Here is a 23,920-nt window from a genome sequence, read left to right on the forward strand (position 1 = left end):
TTTGACAGAGACAGAGAAAGAGTAAGGGGGAAACATGAGATGGAATCAAACACTAGTCACATGAGAAATCATTTTGCATAACACCTCAGCATTCCAAAAGAGTAGGCACCATACTCCATTCCATCTCACCACTTTCCACAATTCCATCATGAAGTTCTCAACTTCTGCTCTTTTTTTCTCTTGGTTGTCTGGTGAAAAGATAGGAAGATTCTCAAGTCTCCGAGCTGTCTCTGGTCGGAGACGGAATGATGACATGAACTTAGGCGGGCGATTCCTTCATGGATGAATGAGACTAATCATCAGTTGAGCTGTCAACCGGATATGAGGGCATATACATTCATCGTTTTTCCATATAGTCAGTTTCAGCTTTATCCTCGAAAGAAACTGTACTCCTAACGCATGTATGTATTGTAATGTTTCCATTACATCTCAGTGAAATCTTATAATCTGCTGCTCTCTGCAGTGCAGATGAAGTGAAGTTGCTGAACTGAACTGAACTGTCCAGCAAAACCGGGGAGGATCTCGCCCGAAGAACTGACACCTTTTACAGATTGAATGGATGAGTTTTTCCTAGTTTGTACTTCCTTTAAGACAGAGAATCAAGAAAGAAAATACCCCCCAAACTAAGAAAGACAAGATTAACAAAAGGTACACTAAACCAAAGTACTGTCTAAGCTCTGCGGATCGACTTTGAGTTGGAAAATGCAGGTGGGATTATTGGATGAGTTCTTCTTGTCTTTGGAAGGAACCGGGATCGAGTTGACCGTCCAATACTCGCCATTTCTCCTCTTCTTCTCGCATATCTCATCGTCTCCAATGGCCCAGACCTCTTCCCTGATCTTATGCTCAGCTCCTCCGCTTCCCTTTTCAGAGCTTGAAATGGAGACTCTCCTCCAGTTAGACCAGATCCTGAGCATGATGTAGAGCAGGATGAAGCAAATGATTGTGGAAGTGAAGACGATCCCGACTATGATCCCTGCAACTTCCCTGTTCGAGAGCACTCTCTTCGGGCTCTGGGATGAGGGACATGATCTGAGCGGAGGACCGCACAGCCTCTCATTTCCTAAGAAGGAGCTACTGGGGAACCCGGAGAAGGTTCTAGGAAGCTGTCCCTGGAGATTGTTCTCCGAGAGGTTCAGCACATGGAGGCTTGTGAGTTTGCCTAGAGAAGCCGGGACTTGTCCTGAGAGCTGATTGGAGGACAGGTTTAGCCTCTCTAGCTTCATCAGGTTTCCTAGAGATGACGGAATTTCACCAGAGAAGGAGTTCTTGCTCAGGTCCAGGATTACTTGGAGCTCACTCAACCTCCCCAGCTCTGGTGGAATCGGGCCTGTCAGGAGGTTCTCTGAGAGCCTCAGCTCGAAGAGTTTCCTGCACTGTTGGATCGTCGTAGGGATGGAGCCAGAGAGGTTGTTCCTCTGCAGGTTGAGGACGTTGAGAGAGCCCAGGTCTCCGATCTCCGTTGGGATCTTCGCCGATAGGCTATTGCTGTGAAGGGAGAGCTTTAGGAGCTTTGAGCACCTTCCTATCTCCTTTGGTATGATTCCGTGGAAGCTGTTGGACGAGAGGTCCAGCTCCCCGAGTTCACCTAGACCACCGAGCCAAGGAGGAATCATTCCCGTGAACCTGTTGTTACCTAGCAGGAGATGCTCGACCTCTGTGCAGTTTGAGAGCTGAGGTGGGATTTCTCCAGAGAGCTTGTTGAACGATAAATCAAGGAAGTTGAGTTTCCAGAGCTGACCCAACTGTGGAGGAATTTCACCTGAGAGTCGATTGTGTGCGAGGCGGAGGCGACTTAAGTTTATTGATGTGGACAGCTCGGCAGGAATGGGGCCTGAGAAGCTGTTATTCGTCAAGTCCAGAGCAGTCAATGAGCTCGTCCCCAACAGAGGCCGTATCGATCCACTGAACTTGTTGTGGGAGAAGTTTATGATCCGGAGATTCTTCAGAAGGGAGAGAGACTCAGGTAGTGGGCCCTCGAAGGAATTGTTATAGAGTGTGATGGTGCTGAGCTTGGAAAGGAATCTGAATGTGGGAGGCAGTGTACCAGAAAGCTTGTTATCAGCCAAAGCCAACAGCCTGAGGCTCTCACAATAACCCAGGCTCGGGGGTACCTGGCCCGATAGATCATTCTGCCTCAGTTGAAGCACGACAAGGCTTTTGAGGTCCCCTATCATGGCGGGGATGGACCCGCTGAAGTGGTTCCCAAAAAAATCAACTGCTGTTAGGCTCGTGCAGTTGGTGAGCTCCCTTGGGATATTTCCCGACATCTGATTATCATAAAGATAGAGGCTGCTCAGCTTACGTAGCTTTCCGAGCTCCCTCGGGATTCCTCCTGTCAACCTGTTATCGAATAGGTAGAGATTGTCCAGGCTGCTGAGGTTCCCGATTTCCGGAGGAATTGTCCCGGTAAAGCTGTTATTATTGAGCAAGAGATCAGTCAGGTTCTCCAGCTGATCGATACTCGCTGGTAAGGCACCCTCAAAGCTGTTATCAGAAATATCGAGCTGTTGAAGCGAGGAACACTTCAGCAACTCTGCAGGAAATGTCCCTGAGAGTTTGTTACGGGCTAGGAAGAGGAGCTTTAAGCTTGAACCTACTGGACAGAAATTGTCTGGTATTCCACCAGTCAGAACATTATCGTACAGGACCAGAACTTCAAGGTTCTTTAACCGGCTGCCTAGGAAGTTTACCGGTCCTGAGAGGTTGTTCTTCGATAAGTCGAGCTTCTGAAGCTGACCCAACTGGTTCAGCTCTGATGGGATTTCACCTGAAAGTCCGTTACCAAGGAGATTTAAGTACTGCAAATTGGAGAGGTGACCCAGCTCGACGGGAATGTGCCCGGACAGGCTGTTATTTGCCAAGTTCAGGATTTGCAGAGATTCGAGGAGTCCCAGTGAAGAAGGAATGCTGCCCTCGAGCAAGTTGTTCGAAGCTGCAAAGTTCTGAAGAGCTTCGAGGCCTCCAATCTCATCAGGAATTCCACCGCTGAGGCTGTTGCTCTGTAAGTCGAGCGAAGTCAGCTTCTCCAAGCTACCAATATCAGTGGGAATACTCCCACTGAACTGGCAGTAGGCAAGACCCAGAACTCTCAACTCCGCCAACTTCCCAATTTCCGGTGTAATTCCACCGGTTAACAGGTTGTTACCTATTCGAAGCACCTGAAGGTTCTTCAAGAGGCCTATCTCCTTTGGAATCTCACCAGAGAGAGAGTTGGAGTGGAGGAGCAAGGACTTGAGATTCTGGAGACTCCCGAGGGCGGGAGGGATGGGCCCAGTGAGTGCATTCGATGACAAGTCCAGCATTTCAAGGGAACCAAGGCGGGAGAAATCAGGCGAGATCGAACCCGAGACTCCTGAACCGGAGAGGTTCACTCCGACCATGTGGGCCCCATCGAATGAACATGTAAGTCCATTCCAGCTGCAGGTTGGAAACTCTGGTGACCAGTTCTGTAGAAATCCCGAAGGATCGGATAGTTCCGACTTAATCCTCTGGAGCCAGTAGGATTCTGTTGCATCATCTCCAACAGAAACCGAGAGAAGAGCAGCAGTTGTGATGAAAGCCAGAATCAAACGAATCATTGGAGTCATATTCATTTCATGACATATGATCCTTGATACGAATACGATACCTTCACTCTTCAGTATCAGATACTATATTGGATCGAATCTGCATATGTCCTTTGGGAATTCAAGTTCCATGGAAGAATGAAATGAGTGAAGACGAGATGGACGCTTAAGGAACAAGAGAGAGAAAGAGAGAGAGAGAGAGATGACAGAAGCTTAATGAGCTGAAACTTATATAGTGCTGCTTAACATGGGCTTGACTAAGCATCACGTAATGAAGCAAGCATCGTTAATCGACTAAAACATGATTTAATATTTCTAACAACACACTTTTAGAAATGGCCGCCTTTTTGGCTAAAAGGGCATGGTAGCTCTTTCTTTTGCCTCTTCAACTTTTTCTTGTCAAGGCAATGATGGAAAATTGCAGCAAATGTTATATAATAGCTTGTGAGAATGGGAAGGTCTGGTGGGGTGAGGGATAAGAATAGGATGTTGTTGATGGGCAATTGCAGTGGAAACACAAGAGGGTTTTGAGAGGGGAGGGGCCCACCTCTTTCTGCTTACTGGACACCCAACACAGATGATGGCAAGTGTGTGTTTTCTTGGCTTCAAGAATATCAAAGACGTGCAAGATCTTAATTATGTGAAAATATTGGAGATGGCAATATGACTCTGCATCCTTGAAAAACTGCACTTATCCACAAAGGAGCTTTTCGATTTGAAATCGACTCGGAGACCTGTTTTCAAGAACTCAGGCAGGTTATCTATTTTTTCATCACCGGGGTGTGTCTCTGAGTCACCCTAAAGAAAATTTTGTTAGGATGAGCAGAATAGTGCCAGAAGATTAAGAAAAGGTTTTGACTTTGTGAGAAGTTGTGGTCAGTTGACTTCAAGCACTGCCCACTAATCAGGTACAGACCCATTAAGCTATTTGCCAATATCTGATGCTGGTGAGGAGCATATCAGAACATGCTCAGTGCATGGCAGACCGTCCACATACCCAGCACGTTCTATAGATCAAGGGTCCCGATTGAAACCGATCCAATAAAGAGACGAGTTCTTTCACTACAGACGATCGAAGATTTCGTTTTCCCGAGTTCACCCAGTGAATTTCTTGACTTTGAAAGTTTTCTGGCTCAAAAATCTCTCCAAAGATTTGATTAGTTTAGGTCTCGTGGATTTGAGGGATGAGGACATAATTCTTACAACCAAAACCACCTAATACCTTAAAATACAGGAAGAAAACAGAGGAAACACAACCACACCCCAACACAACGACGACCACTAGGGATTAAAGCATTATTTTCAATCAAAAGAGCCCAACAAAGATCCAAGACCATGTGAGAGTTTGGTTTTGCAGATTCAAAGAGATGTGTTGGGGGGGATTCTTGGCCGCCAAAGAGCCCAAACAGAAGAGGACAAAGGGGTACATATCACAAGGGTATATTCTTTGATAAGGAATTCTTCGTTGATTTGAAGCTTTCCTTTTCTTTTCTTAGTTTTCAGGGAAGCCCTTTGTCTCACATCAAACATATCAGCAGACAAAGAAGGGAAAAGTTCTGTCCTATATATACATATGCATTGTGCTTAATTTCCCAACTGAATTTTCTTTCCCACTGAAACTTTTGTGGTGTCTTTTCTATTAAAAATAAATATTATCTGCAAGAAGTAAGATGAATCGAGGAGCGGGTTGAGAGTTTGAAATGGGGAAAGCAGAGATGGTATACATACAAAGGAAGTGCTGCCAAAGGAGAAGGTGAGTGATTGAAGGCAGTGAATATTATTTAACAAAAGAAGTCCAATGGGACATCGGGTCAATTTACCGTAACGATTTATGATACAAAGAAACACTCCCGCATATCTTTATTATCAATATGAACATATAGGTTGGTGGAGACTTAAACGAATTCTTGTTATATCAAGCTGTTTCCATCAGCTGCAGAAGAAAAATTCTGGTTACACGATGCAGTAAAGAAAACTTTCTGCAATTCATCAAGAGAAGAAATCTAAAACATGAGTGTTCCTTTTGTTTTTAATTTTTATTTTCCATTGACTTTTGATTGAATAAATATGGCACTTCAATGCATGGAGTTCTGCTGAGAAGGGGGACCAGTAAGGAGAATCCTGGACCAAACCACTACATCTATTGAGCAGTTTTGATGCATAAAAACTAGATTTGACTTGATGACCTGTGTTCATCATCAGAATCTGATTGGTTAGATCTCCTCAATGATGAGCTACTAGGTGTTGACTTTTGTCCCTACTTTTGATTCTGCAGTTTATTGTGTAAGATTTTAGTTTTACATCAGAGTTTTTACTTCTTCAAAGTCCGATTCGGCTCAGGATCTCGGACAAATTGAGTACAAACGACTGAAACCGACTTGCGCCTGTTAAGTAGGGATTGAACACAGTTTTGCGTGTAGTAGCCCCGAGAAGTAGTTCTCAAGATTTATCTGGTTCAAGAAGAGAGTTCCCTACAATTGAAGGCACGCAATGGTGTAGGCTAATAGGACAGGCTACCATTGCAAAGTCAAGTATCAGATTAGATTCTCGCCATTGACGCAATAAATTGGACCAGCTAGTTGCAATGGGCCCAAACAGAGCCATCAAATTTGGGCGCAAGTTGATTCGGATATCAAATGTCAAAGACTGAACTTGGAAGAACCGGAAAAGCAAGATCTACGACAGTAAAATAACCACCTAATGCAAAAAATGAGATCCAGTAAAGACAAAGGCTTGATGCCTCCTGCATTTGTATACAGCATGCTGATCCTTTTACAGGGAATTGAAATGTAATGTACAGGTAACAGTGCTCCTCGAAATCAAGGGAAAGAATTTCCATTAAAAGGCCGTATGAAAGATGCACCAAGAATTGCTCAACAACATTACTTTCCACCATGTCCAATTGTGAAGTCGAACTATTTTCTAGATATTCAAGAGAGGGAAAAAACCATAAAGAACAGAGAATTTACTGCTGCTTCGGTTGTGCTCCTGTTTAGTCCGTGGTGGAAGGGAAGAATCTCATGAGGAAGCTCGAGAGTGACCAAATGCATATTAACCCGAGAAACTGAAGGACGTTCAGGAGAGTTCCCAAAGAGCTGTTTATTGCCAAGTTGTGTGAAGTCATCTCTGCTCCTCTGATGGTAAAGGATAGAGCAGTCACCAGCTGGGCCGCTCGATTTAGTTGGTGCAATCGATAAACCTGTTAAGCAAAGTAGAGAAACATAATTGTTAAGATTACATAAGCTAGTGGACTGACGCATGGCAAATGTCTCAGGTTCGACTGGCATGCCACTCGCACATGGGCCTCGTGACGAGGCCCACAGGCAACCTCCATAGTATCATTGGCTAATCGAGTGGCATGCATGGGCGTTGGACCACAAAAACGGGGGAAAAGGAGAGGCTTCAAGAGTAACAACAGATCAATAAAAGTAGGTAGCTCGTGGCTTCAGCTACCTGAAATACGATTGGAATCACAGCCAATGAAGGTGATTTCTTGTACCGAGCACACTGTTCAAATGCAAACTGGACAACAATTCCTACTAGATACGGAGCAAGAGCAGCAGAAGCTGCAGGGCCGGTCCATGGCCACACAAAGCCCATGGTCACCATAGGGATTATGAGGCTAAGTACAAGAGTAGCAACAGAAGAAATTCGCTGCCCAAACTGAAGAGAAGTACGTTGGTGAGCATCGGCCGAATCAAATGCTATAGACCTCCTCACGCGGTCTATAATCAGAAGAAAGATTGCCACCCCACAGTAGAATAAAGCTTCTGTGAAGAACAATATCAGGAAATCTGCAAAAGATGGAAACAGAAATCCATGGTTAGGTAAAACAAAAAGTATAACCCAGACAAAACAAATGAAAAATTTGCGACCCTCCATTTCCAACCCATCCATTTGGATGATTATCTCAATTTTGAGTTAAGGAAACCTAAGAAAATAAATCAAACTAGATACAAAATGCAAGGAACTTGATGCCATCACCTGTCAGCAGGGAGTCTTCGAATATGGTAGAGAGTATCCTGCGGAGATAGAGTGAAGGCAGAATGAAGGAGGTCACAAGTACAGTTGGGCCAAGGAACCATTGCCAGTTGTTCTGATCCTTCTCTGGATAAAATGTGAGAGCTTCTTTGTCTCTCCCATATGGCCGATTATAGAATGATACAAAGCCCGGCCTTCCATCAGATCCCTCGAACTGGACATATGAACTGCTTGAAGGAAGGGAATCATCAGAATCCGGTTGGAAACTTTCCTGCTCTGCCGCATCTGATTCAAGCTCATCAGATTGTGGCTCTTCTCCTGGAACTGCAGAGATGGTACTCCTAACTATTGGGAATATTCTCTTCAATTTCCGAACTGCAGGCAGGAAGTGGTAAGATTTGACTGTTCATGATACCAACAAACAATAATTACAAACAATTACTCAAATCTATCACAGCAAGCTTTCATCCCGCACAAAACACAGCTAAAAATTTTCACCTCAATAACATTAACCATGATTTCCCCATTGACAAGAAAGATCGCTTATCTCTGCTAACATATATCTACACAAACTTTAGAGACTTCCAGATGTACTTCGAGTTCCGATATCTACCTTTGACATCACTAACCCAGTGGGCATCATATGGCCGGCTTCCATATGGTATCCTCAATAACCTCAGCTGTACATTCAAGAATGAAAATTAGAGACGAAACTCGGAACTTTTGAGTATAAACTTTCTCCAACCCAACCCAACCCAAAGAAGAACCAACCCACAGCACATAAGCTATTCAAATCATTTGGAGCCCTTCTGTCTGAGAATCCAACCGACCTCCTTACCCTCGAAAACGACATCAGCACACTACCCTTAGCTCACTAAACACACTAGTCAATGTCCTATTCCCATTTGCATAATGTATCATCCCAATAACCCAAAGAAATTTTCTTGAGTAAAGCTCACTCGGGCATCGTCTGCTTGCCTTTCTCATGCTCTATTTCTGAAAATTGCTGACGAGCTCACTCCAAGAGCATCCCTAGTGAAGCAGCCAGCCAATGCGCTTCGCCAATAAACCTCACAGAAGAACATCAAAGAGTATTACCTGCAAGTTCCTGGGCTTGAAGGGAGAAGAAACAGGTGAAGCAACACAGGAAACGGAGGAGGGACCAACTCTGATCGCCATTCTTGGAGGCAAGAAGCAACCAACATATGCCCAGTCTTGAATACGGAATGAAGCAGAGCTACTTCACCATCTCCATCTTGACGGACTTTCAGGGGGTTTCAGAGATGCCCATATGGAATATCTTGGACGGCTCGGAGAATCTGAGGTTATGGGTCTCGAAAGAAAGAAGGCTAGAAAGAGAGAGAGAGAGAGAAGGGTTGTCGTCGTCGTCGTCGTCTTTGTCTTTATTCGTGTTCTCTGTTCTCGCTGGGCGTTTGCAGAGCATTTCTCAGTCCCACATCGTCTACAGCTTATCGGCACCTGCATAGTCAACTCTCCGATCACATTCCACTCTATGGGCCGGGCCGAAATTGGGCTTTGGGCCGAGCTCTTCGTTTAGCCTAAGCTCAGTCTAGTATCTGAATATGATCATTCTCGTAACGTGCTTAAATGCTCCTCATACTCACGCTTAATCCATGCCTTTCGGCTTGCATGTCTTGAATTTGAAGGTATCAATTTGACCAGTCATGTATTCGTACTAGGTTCATGTGTCTCTCTTGTAACCGAAAAAAAGTCGACCGGGTATCGAATTCAGCTAGTGAGCGAATATCCAATGCGACAGCTCTTTGCCAAGCATTGTTTATAGGCTAACAAGCCTGGTTAAAGCTACTAGATTGATATTTTTCAAAGATCACAGGTACAAGAGCCGATCATGTTAAACTATCTAACGCCACAGTTTTAGTGGGAGACCTTTCAAAACGTGGTAGGTATAAGAATTATCGTAATTTTTTTTTTTGGCTGAATAAAGGCATCCATTACTGAAAAGTTAGAAATAAAAGTGAGAAAACACTTGGCCTAAGCCATCTCCGATTCCCGAACAAGAAGGGATTGTGGGAGCTTGGAGATGTTTAAAGGCCTGGTGATTTCCATACAGGCATCCCAATGAACAATGTTATGAGCAATAAAATTGTTCTCTCTAGGAGTAAACCTAATGTGCCAAGAATCAAAAACAGACAAAAGATCCAAAGCATGTAGAATAGCTGGTAAAGAAGTAGTAGTGGCAACCCCGACATCTGAGTTCAGTTCATCCACCAGATCCTTTGCGTCTCCAGAAAGGCTAAGGTTGGAGACTTAGCGCACACTCAATGGCTTTTCTTGCAGCAAAAAGTTCGCCTTGAAAGGAGTCTCGAGCAGAGTCTTTGAAGGTCCAAGCATGAACAAGAGGGCCCTTGGTGTTGATTGTAGCAATGCCGGGCCGGGAGCCCGAGGATTTGATGGGAGCATCCAAATAGAAATGAAGCTGATCCGAGGAGCATTCAAGTTTGCAAGCAGCCTGTGACTGCGACAACTTCGAATACCAGGCCTTTTCATATGCTTGAAGGTTGTTGTTGATCGTTTGAGCTGCCAGGAGGGGATTGAGAGTCCCTGGAGCAAGTCGAGTTTTGTTATGGAGCTCCCAAAGGAAGTCCATACAAATGACAGCCTGCGATAAGAAATTATGGTGGACATCTTGTTAGAAAACGATATCAAAACGTAACAGAAGCGGAATAAACGATAATTTAAATTTTCGTTCATTCATACATCAACATCCGAAATCTTATTCCGAATGTGTGGTATCACTTTCTCACGATTAAATGATGTCGACTTGACAATCCTACTAGGTTTTATCGATAGTTACCTTGTTTGAAAAATCCCCACAAGACCGCCAAGTAATCGCCTTCTTGAATAATCTCTTGAAGCCGCTCAAGTGTTCGGCCTCTAACTCATCCACATGAATGCATCTTCGCCAAGGGATTGCTCCTTTTCGACCCGAACTAGTCTCCACGAGTCGCCCACACAATCGGACTACACTCTCGAGCAAAGGTGGACTGGACAGTGAACTCCACATACAATGGGTGATGAACGAAAAACAATTTTCTCCAATCGGCCTTTGAGAATGGACGCGGCTGTTCCTTTTTTGGTGCTGACCAGCTGTGGGCCTCCTCTGTTTTTATTCTCTCCTTGGGCATGAAATAGGGTCATCTACTGACTCAGCCATACACAAATATATCACACCTATATCTATATATATGTTTATATATTTTCCAATTGGCCTTTATTTACCAGTTATAATTAATTCACAATTCGCAAATAAGTCCCAATGACTTGAGTAATTTCTAAAATTATCTGTGAATTATTTTATAACTCACATTAGTTTCAAAAGAGAAAAATCATAATGCACTTACTAATACATAGGCGCTCTACCTATATAGTAACTTTTCATTTAAGGGTATTATTATATCGAATATAATAATTCCTTAAACAAGTTCACCTCAACGTTGGATTTGACTACGGGATGTGCTTCCCCCTTGCAACTATAATGCAAGTCTAATCCAATATTGATTACTAATTAATTACCTTAATTAAAATCAACTAGTTCTTGGCTCAAACACGCTCTATTGCGTGTGGCTAATTAGGTTCATCACTATGTGGCGATGAGACTATAATGTCAACCATCTTGACATTATCAGAAACTCATTTCCACAACCAAAAGCACAATTTCCAAAATACCCCTAGCTCCCAAAGGCCATGAGTGACGCCTAGCAATATATCATGATAATTCAAATAGTGACGAATATGCGATCATGACATCTTGATGAACCTGTGACCATATATACCATGCACTCGAGCCCCTTTATTGCAGATCCCAATATAGCCAGGGTCATGATTAATGTCAAATCCTATAGCCGACCATATAGAACTTTTGAGCTTATATTCATAGATCTATAAAACTTAAACTAGATACTCTTTTTTATTTAAATCCATCCACATTGGCCAAGGATTTCCTGATAAAAAACAGAACTCAAACCCATATAATATTTTCATGTTTACTTAGGTCAATAAATTACATCTCGATTGGACACCCACCTCTATTTACAACTAACTGGGACCACCATCTGCCGGATGCCCATGCTTAGCACAAGTATATAAGCAGGAACAAATTCTAATTACCTACATATGAGATAATCGTGCCATCTCAGGTCTAAAAACTATATGCACTAATACGATCTAGATAATATTTATTAATAACAATAAAGCTCTGTTGGGATATGTTGTCCCACATCGAAAAATTGAAAAAGAAACCACAAGCTTATATGAGGCTTGGGTCCAGTAACCTATTAGCTTAAGCTTTTGGGTTATAGATGAGCTCAAGTCCGTGTAGGCCCAAGTGGGTATTTTACATGGTATCAGAGCGGGTTATGCTTCCGCGCACTCATGTGGGCTCACACCACGCCAGATTCGATTTCGAGGTAGCCAAGAGTGCGCCTCCTGTTAATCAGGCCCAAGAGTGGTCCGGTTCAGTTCCGAGGTAGGTAAAGGTTCACCTCTAGTTAGGCCCGAGTGTGGAGCTCGAGGCTAGTTTGGTATTTGTCCCCCCTTGCCCGAGCAAGGAAGAGGATGCCCAGCTCGGGTCAGTTGTTAAGGGCGGATGTTTAAGGCACGTGGCACATGTTGGACCACACGTTGCCACGTGAGGGCGGGTGTTGGGATATGTTGTCCCACATCGAAAAATTGAGAAAGAAACCACAAGCTTATATGAGGCTTGGGTCCAGTAACCTATCAGCTTAAACTTTTGAATTGCAGATGGGCTCAAGTCCGTGTAGGCCCAAGTGGATATTTTACAAGCTCAACGTGAATCATTTGCATGTCACAGTTCGACTCATTTATCTCTATAAATATCCACATGTTTGTCTCGATATCAGCTATCAAATAGCATGTCACTCGCTACTCCATCTGATTAGTATCTCTATACGAATCATGGATACAGATAGATGTGACGGTTTATTAGGAATGATAATGCTCAGCTAAAATTCTTAGGGCTGTGAACAGTTTAAAAAAACTTATATCAGAATACTCCGTCACTCATACTCTCAACTTTTTTGAGAATGAAACATCTGTCAAGTTTCTTATGGACTAACTCCATGAAACATAAACTATTTATGAATAACAGAATAAATATCATTGTCATAAATATGAATTATCCATATATATCGGCTCCAAGGCATATATCTGGTGTAGTATTTAAAGAAGATTTAATACCAAGAATGAGTTTAACCCAATTTGAGATCGAGATATCCGACATGCCCTGAGTTCGAATTGGCCATCTTAGGGGTTTGCCCAAACTAAAGATGAGAAAGGGCAATACAAAAATAAGTGAGCCAAAGTTTCTTCTGTCTTGACAGAAGAAACATAAGGTTTCTTGCAACGGAAACCGAGAGCTGAGAACAAGTGGGCAAAGAGTTCCACACTAGCTTCCATAAGAGAATTTTATCGCAATGTTATACTGCATAAGATCATAGTTTAGCACATAAAATGTCTATGAAAATGAAGCGCCTAGAGGGCCTCCAGGAAGAGGCTAGCTCTAGGATATAGACCGGCATCTCTAAGAGTCATCCCAATTTGATCTGCGCCATATGTTTTCCGAGGAAAGCTCGAGACTAATCTGTAAGGTCCAATCGCTGAGAGGCCTAGCGAATCAATGTAACGGAAGACTGAGCGGATCTCATCAGAGCAGGAGAAGCTCTGCTCTCTTTTCTCCCCGTTTGGAAACCGTATCAGTATCTGCAGTATTTCCAATCATTCAAATAAAAACAGCAACTTTAGTTTTAAAGCACAGATCGTAAAGTCTCGTTTGAACACAAAAATGCTATACCTGTGTGGTCTGCGGGTTCTTTCCTGGAGGTGCGAGGACTTTGTCAGTGGAATCTATAGCAGCTCGGGTCTCAGTTGGTTTCTGATAGTGTTTCTTTGGTGATTCCACCGGTTTTCGACCGATATCTCGGATTTGTGAGCTTTTCCTTAACTCCTTATCCTAGTACGGGCAAAAAAAGGTTGGTCCATTTCATATTTTGTGGCACTGAGTATCGTAAGTCAGTATCGAGTATACCTGTTGTCCTTACCTTGTCAATCTTAAGAGCTGCAAGATATGCAGCATCTTGCTCCTCTCTGAGCCTACGGTCGGCTCTTACCTTCTCTTCTTGCTCGGCTTTACTGCTTCCAAGGCCAAATGCCGGTCCTTGCTCCTCTACTGTCCTCTGAAGTATCTCCACCAGCTCGAAAGGTGAAATTGGGCCTTCAATCTACTCACACGACGCACTCAATATAATAAACCAAGTGACAAACTCAAAAGTCTACTAGAACCACAATTGAGCACTGGCCTGCTCTCCTGTAATGTTCGTTAGCCTATTTATATAATAGTTTAAGCTTCGAACTGGACGGGTGCTCTATCACGTCTTAAGTGATCCTCGAACAACCTACTACAAAGATTAAGCCAGTACCGTGGTTGCCAATAGTGTAAGCAGAATTCACATTGACTGACATTCCTAGAGTTGTAAAACAGTATAGAACAGGCACACCGGCTGGTATTATTGCAGGTACTAATTAACGGTGATTTCAGACAGACCTGTCGTAAAACGGCGATGGAATTCCCAGGAGCAGGAGCAACCAATGCACAGAATGGAAAGCTTCCCGGCTGTAAAGTTGCAGCCATTTGCGAACCCTCACCTCTATGAGCTAGGCCTCCCCAGCAAATGAAGTTTGCATCAAGGAACTGTACCATGAGCTCGGAGCACAGTGTTTCTCTGCAGAAGGAGGGCGTTAAAGGATGCTCCTTCGAGTGAAGGTAAAGGAACAGGAACTTCTTGTCCTGCTCTGCTATCTTCAGCGCCTCAGTCAGTCGGCAGGTGTAGAAGAAGGGGTGACTAGGCCCGTATTGTTGCTCGAAAGCAGTGAGGAATGCCCATTCATCAGGGACTGCAGAGACCAGGTGTTCTTCTAGGGGATGAGCCGGGTAGTTAATAGGGATGGGTTGGCGTCTTCTACTCCCTAATCCCATCATGTCCATTCCCTGGCCCACTGCTCTTGAGAATTCTCCGATCACAGTCCGGGGCAGGCTTACCATTCTCCTGACTATCCCCCTGCTGGAGGCCTCTCCACTCCCCTGGGAATTTTCCCTCCATGAACAAGACATTTTTCCCGAACTCGCTATGCAGAATCGGAACTATACTAAAAGGATTTTACCATGCCTTAGCTTCAGGTGAAAGTACTGGAACAGTGTAGAAAAGAAGGTGAAGATGCTTCATCCTCTTTTCTGCTCCAACTTTGGCAGAGTTCAGAAACCGCACTTTGCTTGTTCGAGAATCTAACTTCCTAAACTTTTTGAGCTGATAAGCCGTGATGCGCGGAGTATGAGATTCGAAAATTTCCCGAGATCACATTATTCTCTTTCGTCTTATTGGAAATTCAAATATTCCCTGAAGGGAAAGTTAAATTGGAAGTAACAATATAGTTCTTATCAAACTTGTGTCCGTCCTTCATCTCAATCTTGAACATAAAGCTTCTCAAAAGCTGCATTGACAGCTCTAACTTTCCGAAAAGATAAACGGAGACAGCTGCGTATTGGGAGCGAGAGCAAGAGTTCGACTCATGACATCGGTATCAGATCCTATCCCTCTAGGTACGAATAAGACATCAGTATCCAAGTCGCAAGAACCGATGGATATCGAATAAGTCTCTTGCTGCAGTTGTCTCTGCTTAAGGATTATTTACAGCATAGTTAAGGATTATTTTTTCTTGACGTGGTATTATTGCTGCAGCCTGCAGAAATAATACCTTATAGTCATCTAAGCTTCAATTATCTCGTGCTACTTCATTCTAGAAACCGCATTATTGTTCCCACTGCAAAATTTGAAAATGGGATTACAGTTAAGACTGAATGCAGCCTTTAAGCCTTTTGACCCCAGCAGAAGCAGTCCCCACTAGATTCAATAAGTCTGATTTGGAGATCCGTAATAACTACTCTCTCAGGGTAGAGTAAGTGCAGGATTTTATCTATGGAAACTAATCGGGTGATGATCTTCGGTATGAGAATATCGAGCCGGGATAGAATCCTGCAGGGCCAACAGTTAAAAGGGAGCCATAAAGGTTCAGCCTCACTGCCAAGACCATTGCTGGGCTATTGGTGTTTAAATTTGGGGCGATGGAGCAATATTCCTTGACAGTGATTGCTTTCAATTTTGCTGCAGAAAAGTAGATAGTTAGAGGGTTTGGGTTTACCTGTGAAATGAGAAGAAGTTGAGGGATATACTTGAAATTTATGGAAAAGTCCTAGGTTAGTGGCATGCAACCTTTTTTGTTTGCACAGGGCCCCAGAAAAAGATAAGATTATGCCAAAAGGGCCCCATGAAAACTTTATTCTCCATCATAAGTGTAGGCATGCCTAAGGGAATTTCAAGGTTCAGTCACTACCGAAAGGGTTGTTGTAGCTACCTATCTGGAATTAATAATGACAACCATAGTACAATATACGAAATATATATACACACACACATGCATATAGTCTGCGGTAAATAGTAGGAAATGGAAAATTTATCTTTGCAGTTTTGAGACTGACTAATAAATAGAAACCTTAGCAAATAAGTTTATTTATGGCAGTTTAATAGATTCATAATCATTTGTTGAAATATGATAGATTTAAGTTACTGGCGAAGTGTCTTGTGAAAAGTTAGGAATAAGTGTCTTTGTTATTTTAAATTTGTTTGATGATGATGAAGAAGAAGAGGGAAAAATACCTAGCCAAAAAGTGTCTTACAGAGATATTATTATAATTTCATTTTCGTTATCAAGTTTTAAGATAGAGGCGTTTTCTAACATGATAATAAGTAAGGGTGACACCACGTCTTTTCACCGTCTAATGTCACAGTGTCTGCGGGTCTCACGCAGATCCGACGCGGTGTCACTATAACGGCACGCACTCTTAAGATAGAATAAGGAGTGAAGTATTTGCTATCACCTTACGAGTTCGAGGAAGGTTATCCTCCTCGTGAAACCGAGGACAATCTAATCAAGTAAAATTTTGTCTCTTATAATCCTTCGTCACTTTGAACATATTAATAAAACAAACACTAGTTTGTGAACGAACAATTTTTCCTCATCATCATTGTTAAGTTATTACATCAAGCGCCTCTTTTCTCCTTGTAGGTTAATAAACTTCTAAATTATTTCACATATTTTATTAGAAAAATATAAACATTTATATTTACATATTAATTGAATTTTTTTTCAATCATAAGATTCCTGAGTTTAATAAAAAGATAAAAAAAAAAACTATCTAACAAAAAGGCAAAGTTAATTACTTTCGCGAAAATTAAATCTGAATCTTTTAGTTATGGTAGCATTTGCATTGATGCCTCTTCTTGATCTAATTTCATTAACTAGCAAGTGAGATATTATTATCATTATTATTATTATTATTGATTAACTTATTGCTGGTAAAATGGGTCCTTTTTTTTTTGGTAAATAAATGGGTCCTATTTTTGTTGGGGCCGCGACGTCCTGAAGACATCATAATTAACGCACCATCAAGGAGGAGGGGAGTGTGGGCCAGGCTCTTGAATGGCGAGGACCGTGGGCTCAGTCATCATTTCTGCTGAGTTGGACACGTTTTTCATTTTTAATACTGCCTCGACTTGAGCAAAATATTATTAATATTATTTTTTATTTGGGAATTTTCATTTTACCTTTTTCTTTTATACTGCCCACATCCAGCAATTATACCCTTTGTAAAATAATCAGCGTTAAATTGTTCGAGCGACAACCAAGAAAAGCATTAACTTTATTCTGCTATAAATTAAATTGCTATAATTCCTCTTTTTTCTGATGCATAAAGTTGCCACTCTTTTCTGATCAATTAACGAATAACTTTTCAAATTTTCTTTTTCTAGATTATAAGACAGTCTTATGTACCTACAAGGGTAATGAAATAATATAAATTAACCGCTTCGCTTGATCATTGAGCGAGATTATTATCCAACTATATATTTTATGTTATTTTATTTACAGATAATTAGATAATAATTATATTATATTGTGAGGAATAGATTAATATTATGGATTAATTAATGTTATGTTAGAATTTTTATGGTTCAATTAATGCGATGATTTAAATGATGTGGTGGTTAATAAATGTCAATCATGTAATAAATAAAATTGCTTAATTGTGTCATGGAGTATATGAAGGGGTGGATCATGAGATGCTGAGAATTTAAAGATTGGAAGGATGACATTAATCTTCAATATCCATTTTGTAATTATATATTATATATAAATAAATGAATATAAATAATTACACTAAATAATAGCGAATTTAAAACTTCTTAATTTTATACCGAAACTAAGTGTCACTACTGCACATTAGTTTTCTTTATGACATGGGAAATTACCTTTTGATAAGTTTTTCCATTAGTAAGTAATAGCACAAGGAAAGCAAAATAAATCACAAGATATTAAAGACGGTGTAATGTAGTCGGACACATTTTCCTCTGATAATGAAGGGATTTCAAGTTCAGTACTCATTATGGGATTACTTGTGCTCATTTATTAGTTATTAGGATTTATATTTCATTTTATTAGATTCATGGTTCTCCCTCATAACCGGCAAAAAGAAAATACAAGATTTATGTTGCGTTTGGTTTGTAAGTAACATTTTAAAATCAGATTTTGATTTTGAAAAAGAGTTGTATAAATGGTTATGTATGAGGCCCACCCTTTGACTTTGTATAAATTATTTTATTTTATTGTGAGTAAAATTCAGTTAAAGTGTGATTTTAAAATCACACTAACAACCAAACAAAGCATTATAAATTTTTTGATAAAAACAATTCTCCTCTAGTATATTTTCTCCCACTTTCAAAAGAATAAAGCAAAAGTATTTTCACTCTCGCTAATTATTTCATTTTTATAGAGAAATGAATATATAATTAAAAAAAACTTTTCTTCATGATAAATAATTACTTTTCTATACTAAAATTGAGAAAACCTTCTTGTATTTTTGAAATAAGAGATGAGAAGCAAAGTATGAACACAGATATGCAATTGTTTATGGTTTCGTATGGTGGAAACTGCATTTATTCATCTGTATACAATCTGTAAAAGCTAAAACGAAGAGTAGAAGCAATGGAGCACGTAGAATGAAGCCAGCCTCTAATTACGTGACCTTTCGTGTCAATACAAGTAAAACTGTGACAAATAGCTCAATATCATTTGTCGACCTTGGTTACAGAAGTTGGGAAGATTCGCACTCATGGAAAGCATAAGACACGTATATGTAGTTGAAAAAAGTTCGACTTCCAGTAGTTATCTCAGAACTCTTCGAAAAGCAATATAATTTCTATAGTTATTCCAAAACCTCCCAACGAAGCGGGAATCTTAAAAAAGAAGAAGAAGAAGAAGAAGAAGAAAGAACCTTCTTTGAGAGCAAGAAGAAATAAAAGTTGAGACGAGAGAAATGATTGGCGTTGAGTAGAGTTTATAACTTGAATTGTGTTTGGACTACTTAAATTGTTGATTCAATAGCCTTTGGCATATATCTTTGTATATACAATAACAAAAGCCGGAACAACAACACCACAGAAGATTCCCATAGGATGGAGGTCCTTTAGGTTGAATGACTTTTGAAGTTCTCATTGATGACGAATTAGTTGATAAATGGTGCAATATAGTAATGTCACTCGACTCACTCCACTCACGAAAGTTTTTAGTCCTCAGTCGAAGTCCAAAAATTCTTCACTTGAATAAGCCCAAAAGTTATCCATTAGTGAAATTTCAATAGTCACATACACATTCACATATAAATGTAACTTAGCAAAATCTCTCTAAGAATTCATTATTGAAAATACACGCTTCTATTCGATGAAGCAATCTCTTGAGAAGTTACTCTTTGAAGGTATATCCTTTCAAAACGATAAAGAGAGTAAAAATCACCAAGGCTTTTGTGTTGTTATAGAAATCTGCTTGTATTTAAGGCAATGATGATATGGAAGACAAATCCGGCAGCAACTATGTGATGATTCTGTAATTTGGGCCATGCCCTTGACTTTACCGAAAAAAAAAAACAATGTGACGCTTGGAAAAACCATGTTCCAACATATTATAAACTCATATTTGAGATTTTCTTTTTCCTTCAACTCATTACCTCCGTCAATTTTTACTATTAATCAACAATTATTTGCATAATTCAACAATCCATGCACAATAACGGGCCCTTCATCTAGTTCGTCAAGACTCGTGCACAGCACACCCTTAGCTTTATACATATAGTTATGTCATTACAGACACAGATATTCACATCTTGATCCCATCATAGGTTGCCGAGAGCAAACACAACCGCTATCTATTTTTTGTCTCGCATAACCCCAAGAAAAAAAAATATACAAAAAGAAGGTACATATATAGAACTTGGTAGCACGAGATTATTGAAGCCGTCTACCATGTTAACACTTCCAATAGAAAAACATCGCCTTAAAAACCAAGCTAGACGATCATCATTCACTTGATCGTGTTCATAGCTTATTACATTTAATATGTTTCTTTAATTTTCATTTTTGTTATTTGTTTCTTATTACGATGTGAGAATAATAGAGGCTTTATTTTTAATATTTTTTTAATGGGCTTCTTTTAGGACATGGAAATGTACAGCTCATATAAACATGCCGCCATGGACCATGCATCTTAATATATGCTTGTACCTGAAGGAAGGCTAGGCTCCTAAATCTCTGTCAGGGAGACGAGAGACCGCACACAGAAATTTCCCATTTTTATTTCCCTTTCCATTTCCATTTGCAGAGAGAGAGACAGAGTCTTTGCTTCTTCCATACGGTGAAAATCGTGAGTAAGGAGGCAGTGACTTGTTCTTTCTTCCTCTTGGGGCTGGGGTCCTCTCTTCCAGTCATTCTGTCCCTCGGTCTTCTTCTTCTTCTTCTTCTTCTTCTTCTTCTTCTTCTTATTTCTTCCCGTAGCTTAAATGGAGATTGATCCTCCATTTCTATCATCATGAAGAACAAGAGCTCATTCCCACCGTTTCTTGGTTATCTCGCAACAGGACAAACACCCCCAAGATTCTCCCAAAAACACAAAAAAAACAACGACATAGAACAACCCAACAGACGACATTCCTCAAATTTGTCTTCTTCCTCTTCTTCCATTAACAGAAGTCCTTCGATGTTGTTTGTCATCTTCCTTGTTTTTGCTTCCCTGCTATCCCCTGCCACTTCAGTGACCACCGAGGCAGCAGTTTCCGGCCACTCCACCCCAGCAAACCAGACTCTCCGGCTGGTTGATGAGCTGAGGAAGCTGAGAAGAGTCAATGCCCTGCTTAAGAGAATCAACAAGCCCTCTGTCAAGACCATTCAGGCCTGCTCTTTTTTTTTTTTTCCTTCTCTCTCTCTCTCTTTTTTCCATTCCATGCTGTCTCGTCAATACAAAAAAGGTGGGATTTTTATAATGTGTTGTCTGTTATCATGTTTTGTGATTGCAGAGCTCTGACGGTGATTTGATAGACTGTGTTGAGGCTCACCTTCAACCTGCTTTTGACCATCCCCTCCTCAAAGGGCAGAAGCCATTGGTAATTGGCGCCCGTCTCATTCGTTCATCAATTTTATGGCTTCACCGACTCTTCCTGAATTATCAAGTTTAGATTTTTTTTTTGTCGAATTTTGTTTTGCCATTGACATTTGAGAGTTAATAAAAGGAAGTAAATTTTTAGGATCCGCCCGACCGACCAAAGGCCAATGAGTCCTCAACAAGTGCAGAAGAGTCCTCTGATATCTTTCAGCTCTGGGCAGAAAATGGGGATTCATGCCCGGAAGGAACTGTTCCAATCCGAAGGACGACAGAGAAGGATGTCCTTCGAGCAAGTTCTATTCGGAGATTCGGAAGAAAGCGGCGAAGGAGTGTAAGGAGAGATTCATCCGGCAGTGGTCACGAGGTAAAGTTCTTTCACATGGGATGCTTCTCTGTCTTGTTTTCCGGCTCCCCTCGTAGGTCTTTCACCGAAAATGCTCAATTTCCGTTCGAAACAACAGTTTGTTTTACCATTCATATTGCAGCAATCAAAACTATGTAGTTTTCAGTCATGTTATACATTAAGTTCATGGGAGGGCCAAGCATTTAGTAATGAAAGATACAGCACAACAGCCTCTGATGTTTGACCTGACATAACATACAAGACGAGGATTGATTGTTTCCTCCCTCTTTTTTCAATTCTCCATCACCCGATTGATTGCTGTCCATTCTATAGCATGCAGTAGCATTCGTCAACGGAGATCAGTACTATGGAGCGAAGGCGAGCATAAACGTGTGGGCGCCACGCGTTACGGAACAATACGAGTTTAGCCTGTCACAGATTTGGGTCATCTCGGGTTCGTTCGGGAATGATCTTAACACCATAGAAGCAGGATGGCAGGCAAGTCTGTAGACGCTCCGGTCTTGTTTTCCTTTTTACGAAGTTTGCGCCGAAGAACTTTTACATAATTATCCATGACGCAATTTGTCCGAACAGGTCAGTCCACAATTATATGGAGATAACAACCCAAGGTTCTTCACTTACTGGACTGTAAGTGATATTTTTGCTTACTTTCATCGGAATGTCAGACATAGTTGTAGCTCAAAGATGTATTGAATTGAGATTCCTCTGCAGACCGATGCATACCAAACAACTGGATGCTACAACCTGTTCTGCTCAGGCTTTGTCCAAACGAACCGTAGAATTGCTATTGGGGCAGCCATCTCCCCGAGGTCTTCTTACAATGGCCGGCAATTTGATATCAGTGTTATGATCTGGAAGGTAAGTTCATTTCACATTATTCACTACGAGTGGAAAATAGTAGATATAATTCAGAACTTATCTTACAAGAATGATTCGATTTTATGAGGCTAGAATATGTATGACTCTCCCTAAATTTAACAAATTTCGGAACATGTTATGTAGGACCCGAAGCATGGGCACTGGTGGCTGCAATTCGGGTCTGGGCTACTAGTCGGGTACTGGCCTGCATTCATATTCAGCCACCTAAGGAACCACGCCAACATGATTCAGTTCGGGGGAGAAATCGTGAACTTCAGGTCACGAGGGATCCACACAGCGACGCAGATGGGCAGCGGCCACTTCTCCGGGGAAGGGTTCAGGAAGGCCTCGTACTTCCGGAACCTCCAGGTTGTGGATTGGGACAACAACTTGATTCCTCCACAAAACCTACGCCTCTTGGCAGACCACCCAAACTGTTACGACATAAGGCAAGGGAGGAACAGCGTGTGGGGAATGTACTTCTATTATGGCGGTCCCGGGAGGAATGTTAGATGTCCATAATAGGAATATGAACTAGATTTTACGGCAAGTATGTAGATGAATTTTTTGTCATTTCTAATCCCTTGAGAATGGAATTTCCCCCTTTCTCCTGAAAGATCAGTTAAACATACTTCATACGAAGATTATATAATGTACAAATCAAGCCCAACATAGACATACATCAGCAGTGTCTTGTTTTGACGTTGCCATATTGAAGCTGTTGTTGGGCAAATTAGAAGCACATTACAGAACAAATAGGAGAAATGTGCAGGAGGAAACAAACTAGAAAGAGTGAAGGTTAAGGATAAATCTTTGCTGTGAAAAGCAAGGAAATTGCAGAAGAAGAACAGCTGTGATGTTCTCTTTGTATGGAGTGGTTCCCCATGCTTTTTGGTCTCTGCACTTTCTTGGGTTGCTCAAGCAGTCAAAACTTTATTGCCCCATTTTAATCCTTGACTGAGAGGGAAAGGGAAAAGTGGGGGAGAGAAAGATAGGGAGGGAAAAAATCTAACAATGAGAATCAAATCAAGTCAAGCTTATTTGGTTTCAAAAACCATTTTTAATTTTAATTTTAACTCTAATCCACTTATCTTCAATTGAACAGCATAATCATTACTTTCTATCAACTATTCGTTACTTTTTTATATTTTTTCTCATAATTCAACAACACAATCATTATAATTCAATTAAAATAAAAAACTTAACTCTTAACTTTAAAACCAAACACAAATTTTATCTATAACTTTAACTCTACTCACTACACAACAAAAATCAATAACACAATTACTACTTTTCCATTTTCCTTCAATTTTTGTAATCCTTACAGCATCGAACCTCATTTTTCTAATTAGAATTTGATTTTGTGGATAGTTTCATCAACAAGATGACAACATGTCACATATTATCAGATTCATGATACGATTGTGACAATAAAAATATGTTTATGGTAACCGCAGATGTTGCAGTTCGTTCTATCGAGACCATATAAATCATGTTTGTGGTAACACTTTAACAATATGGGATCCGTTTCCGAAATGACCCCCTCTAGTTT

The 23,920-nt window shown here is 41.0% G+C and overlaps 5 protein-coding genes across 8 annotated transcripts; 1 reads left to right on the forward strand and 4 right to left on the reverse strand.

Annotated features, from left to right (window-relative positions):
• Window positions 1-400: 400 nt before the first annotated feature.
• LOC116189305 (LRR receptor-like serine/threonine-protein kinase GSO1) lies at window positions 401-3,973 on the reverse strand. The gene has a single exon (XM_031518907.1). It carries the CDS (start codon window positions 3,594-3,596, stop codon window positions 654-656), a length of 2,943 nt encoding a protein of 980 aa, XP_031374767.1. The 5' UTR covers window positions 3,597-3,973; the 3' UTR covers window positions 401-653.
• A 2,311-nt stretch (window positions 3,974-6,284) lies between these two features.
• Window positions 6,285-9,010, reverse strand: LOC116189244. 4 transcript variants are annotated; one of them, XM_031518815.1, is made up of 5 exons: window positions 8,649-9,010; window positions 8,164-8,230; window positions 7,554-7,952; window positions 7,023-7,363; window positions 6,285-6,768 (listed from the first exon to the last, which is right to left on the reverse strand). In XM_031518815.1, exons 1-5 carry the CDS (start codon window positions 8,727-8,729, stop codon window positions 6,562-6,564), a joined length of 1,095 nt encoding a protein of 364 aa, XP_031374675.1. In that variant the 5' UTR covers window positions 8,730-9,010; the 3' UTR covers window positions 6,285-6,561. The 4 variants fall into 4 exon arrangements, with proteins under 4 accessions (XP_031374675.1, XP_031374678.1, XP_031374677.1 ...); XM_031518818.1 differs by having other exon boundaries at window positions 6,383-6,768; window positions 8,529-9,010; XM_031518817.1 differs by having other exon boundaries at window positions 6,383-6,768; window positions 7,554-7,925; window positions 8,649-9,008.
• A 510-nt stretch (window positions 9,011-9,520) lies between these two features.
• Window positions 9,521-10,670, reverse strand: LOC116189234. Its single transcript, XM_031518802.1, has 2 exons — window positions 10,387-10,670; window positions 9,521-10,191 (listed from the first exon to the last, which is right to left on the reverse strand). Exons 1-2 carry the CDS (start codon window positions 10,594-10,596, stop codon window positions 9,826-9,828), a joined length of 576 nt encoding a protein of 191 aa, XP_031374662.1. The 5' UTR covers window positions 10,597-10,670; the 3' UTR covers window positions 9,521-9,825.
• Window positions 10,671-12,798: 2,128 nt separating this feature from the next.
• Window positions 12,799-14,962, reverse strand: LOC116215854 (plant UBX domain-containing protein 10-like). The gene is made up of 4 exons (XM_031551643.1): window positions 14,152-14,962; window positions 13,649-13,828; window positions 13,402-13,560; window positions 12,799-13,310 (listed from the first exon to the last, which is right to left on the reverse strand). The coding sequence occupies exons 1-4, from the start codon at window positions 14,716-14,718 to the stop codon at window positions 13,083-13,085; spliced, it is 1,134 nt and encodes a 377-aa protein (XP_031407503.1). The 5' UTR covers window positions 14,719-14,962; the 3' UTR covers window positions 12,799-13,082.
• A 5,308-nt stretch (window positions 14,963-20,270) lies between these two features.
• On the forward strand, window positions 20,271-23,078 carry LOC116187713. The gene is made up of 7 exons (XM_031516621.1): window positions 20,271-20,936; window positions 21,061-21,147; window positions 21,289-21,510; window positions 21,823-21,987; window positions 22,084-22,137; window positions 22,222-22,368; window positions 22,513-23,078. Exons 1-7 carry the CDS (start codon window positions 20,577-20,579, stop codon window positions 22,888-22,890), a joined length of 1,413 nt encoding a protein of 470 aa, XP_031372481.1. The 5' UTR covers window positions 20,271-20,576; the 3' UTR covers window positions 22,891-23,078.
• The last annotated feature ends 842 nt before the right edge of the window (window positions 23,079-23,920 follow it).

This window comes from Punica granatum, chromosome 8 (genome assembly GCF_007655135.1).
Source record: "Punica granatum isolate Tunisia-2019 chromosome 8, ASM765513v2, whole genome shotgun sequence".
In the NCBI taxonomy this organism is placed as follows: domain Eukaryota; kingdom Viridiplantae; phylum Streptophyta; class Magnoliopsida; order Myrtales; family Lythraceae; genus Punica; species Punica granatum.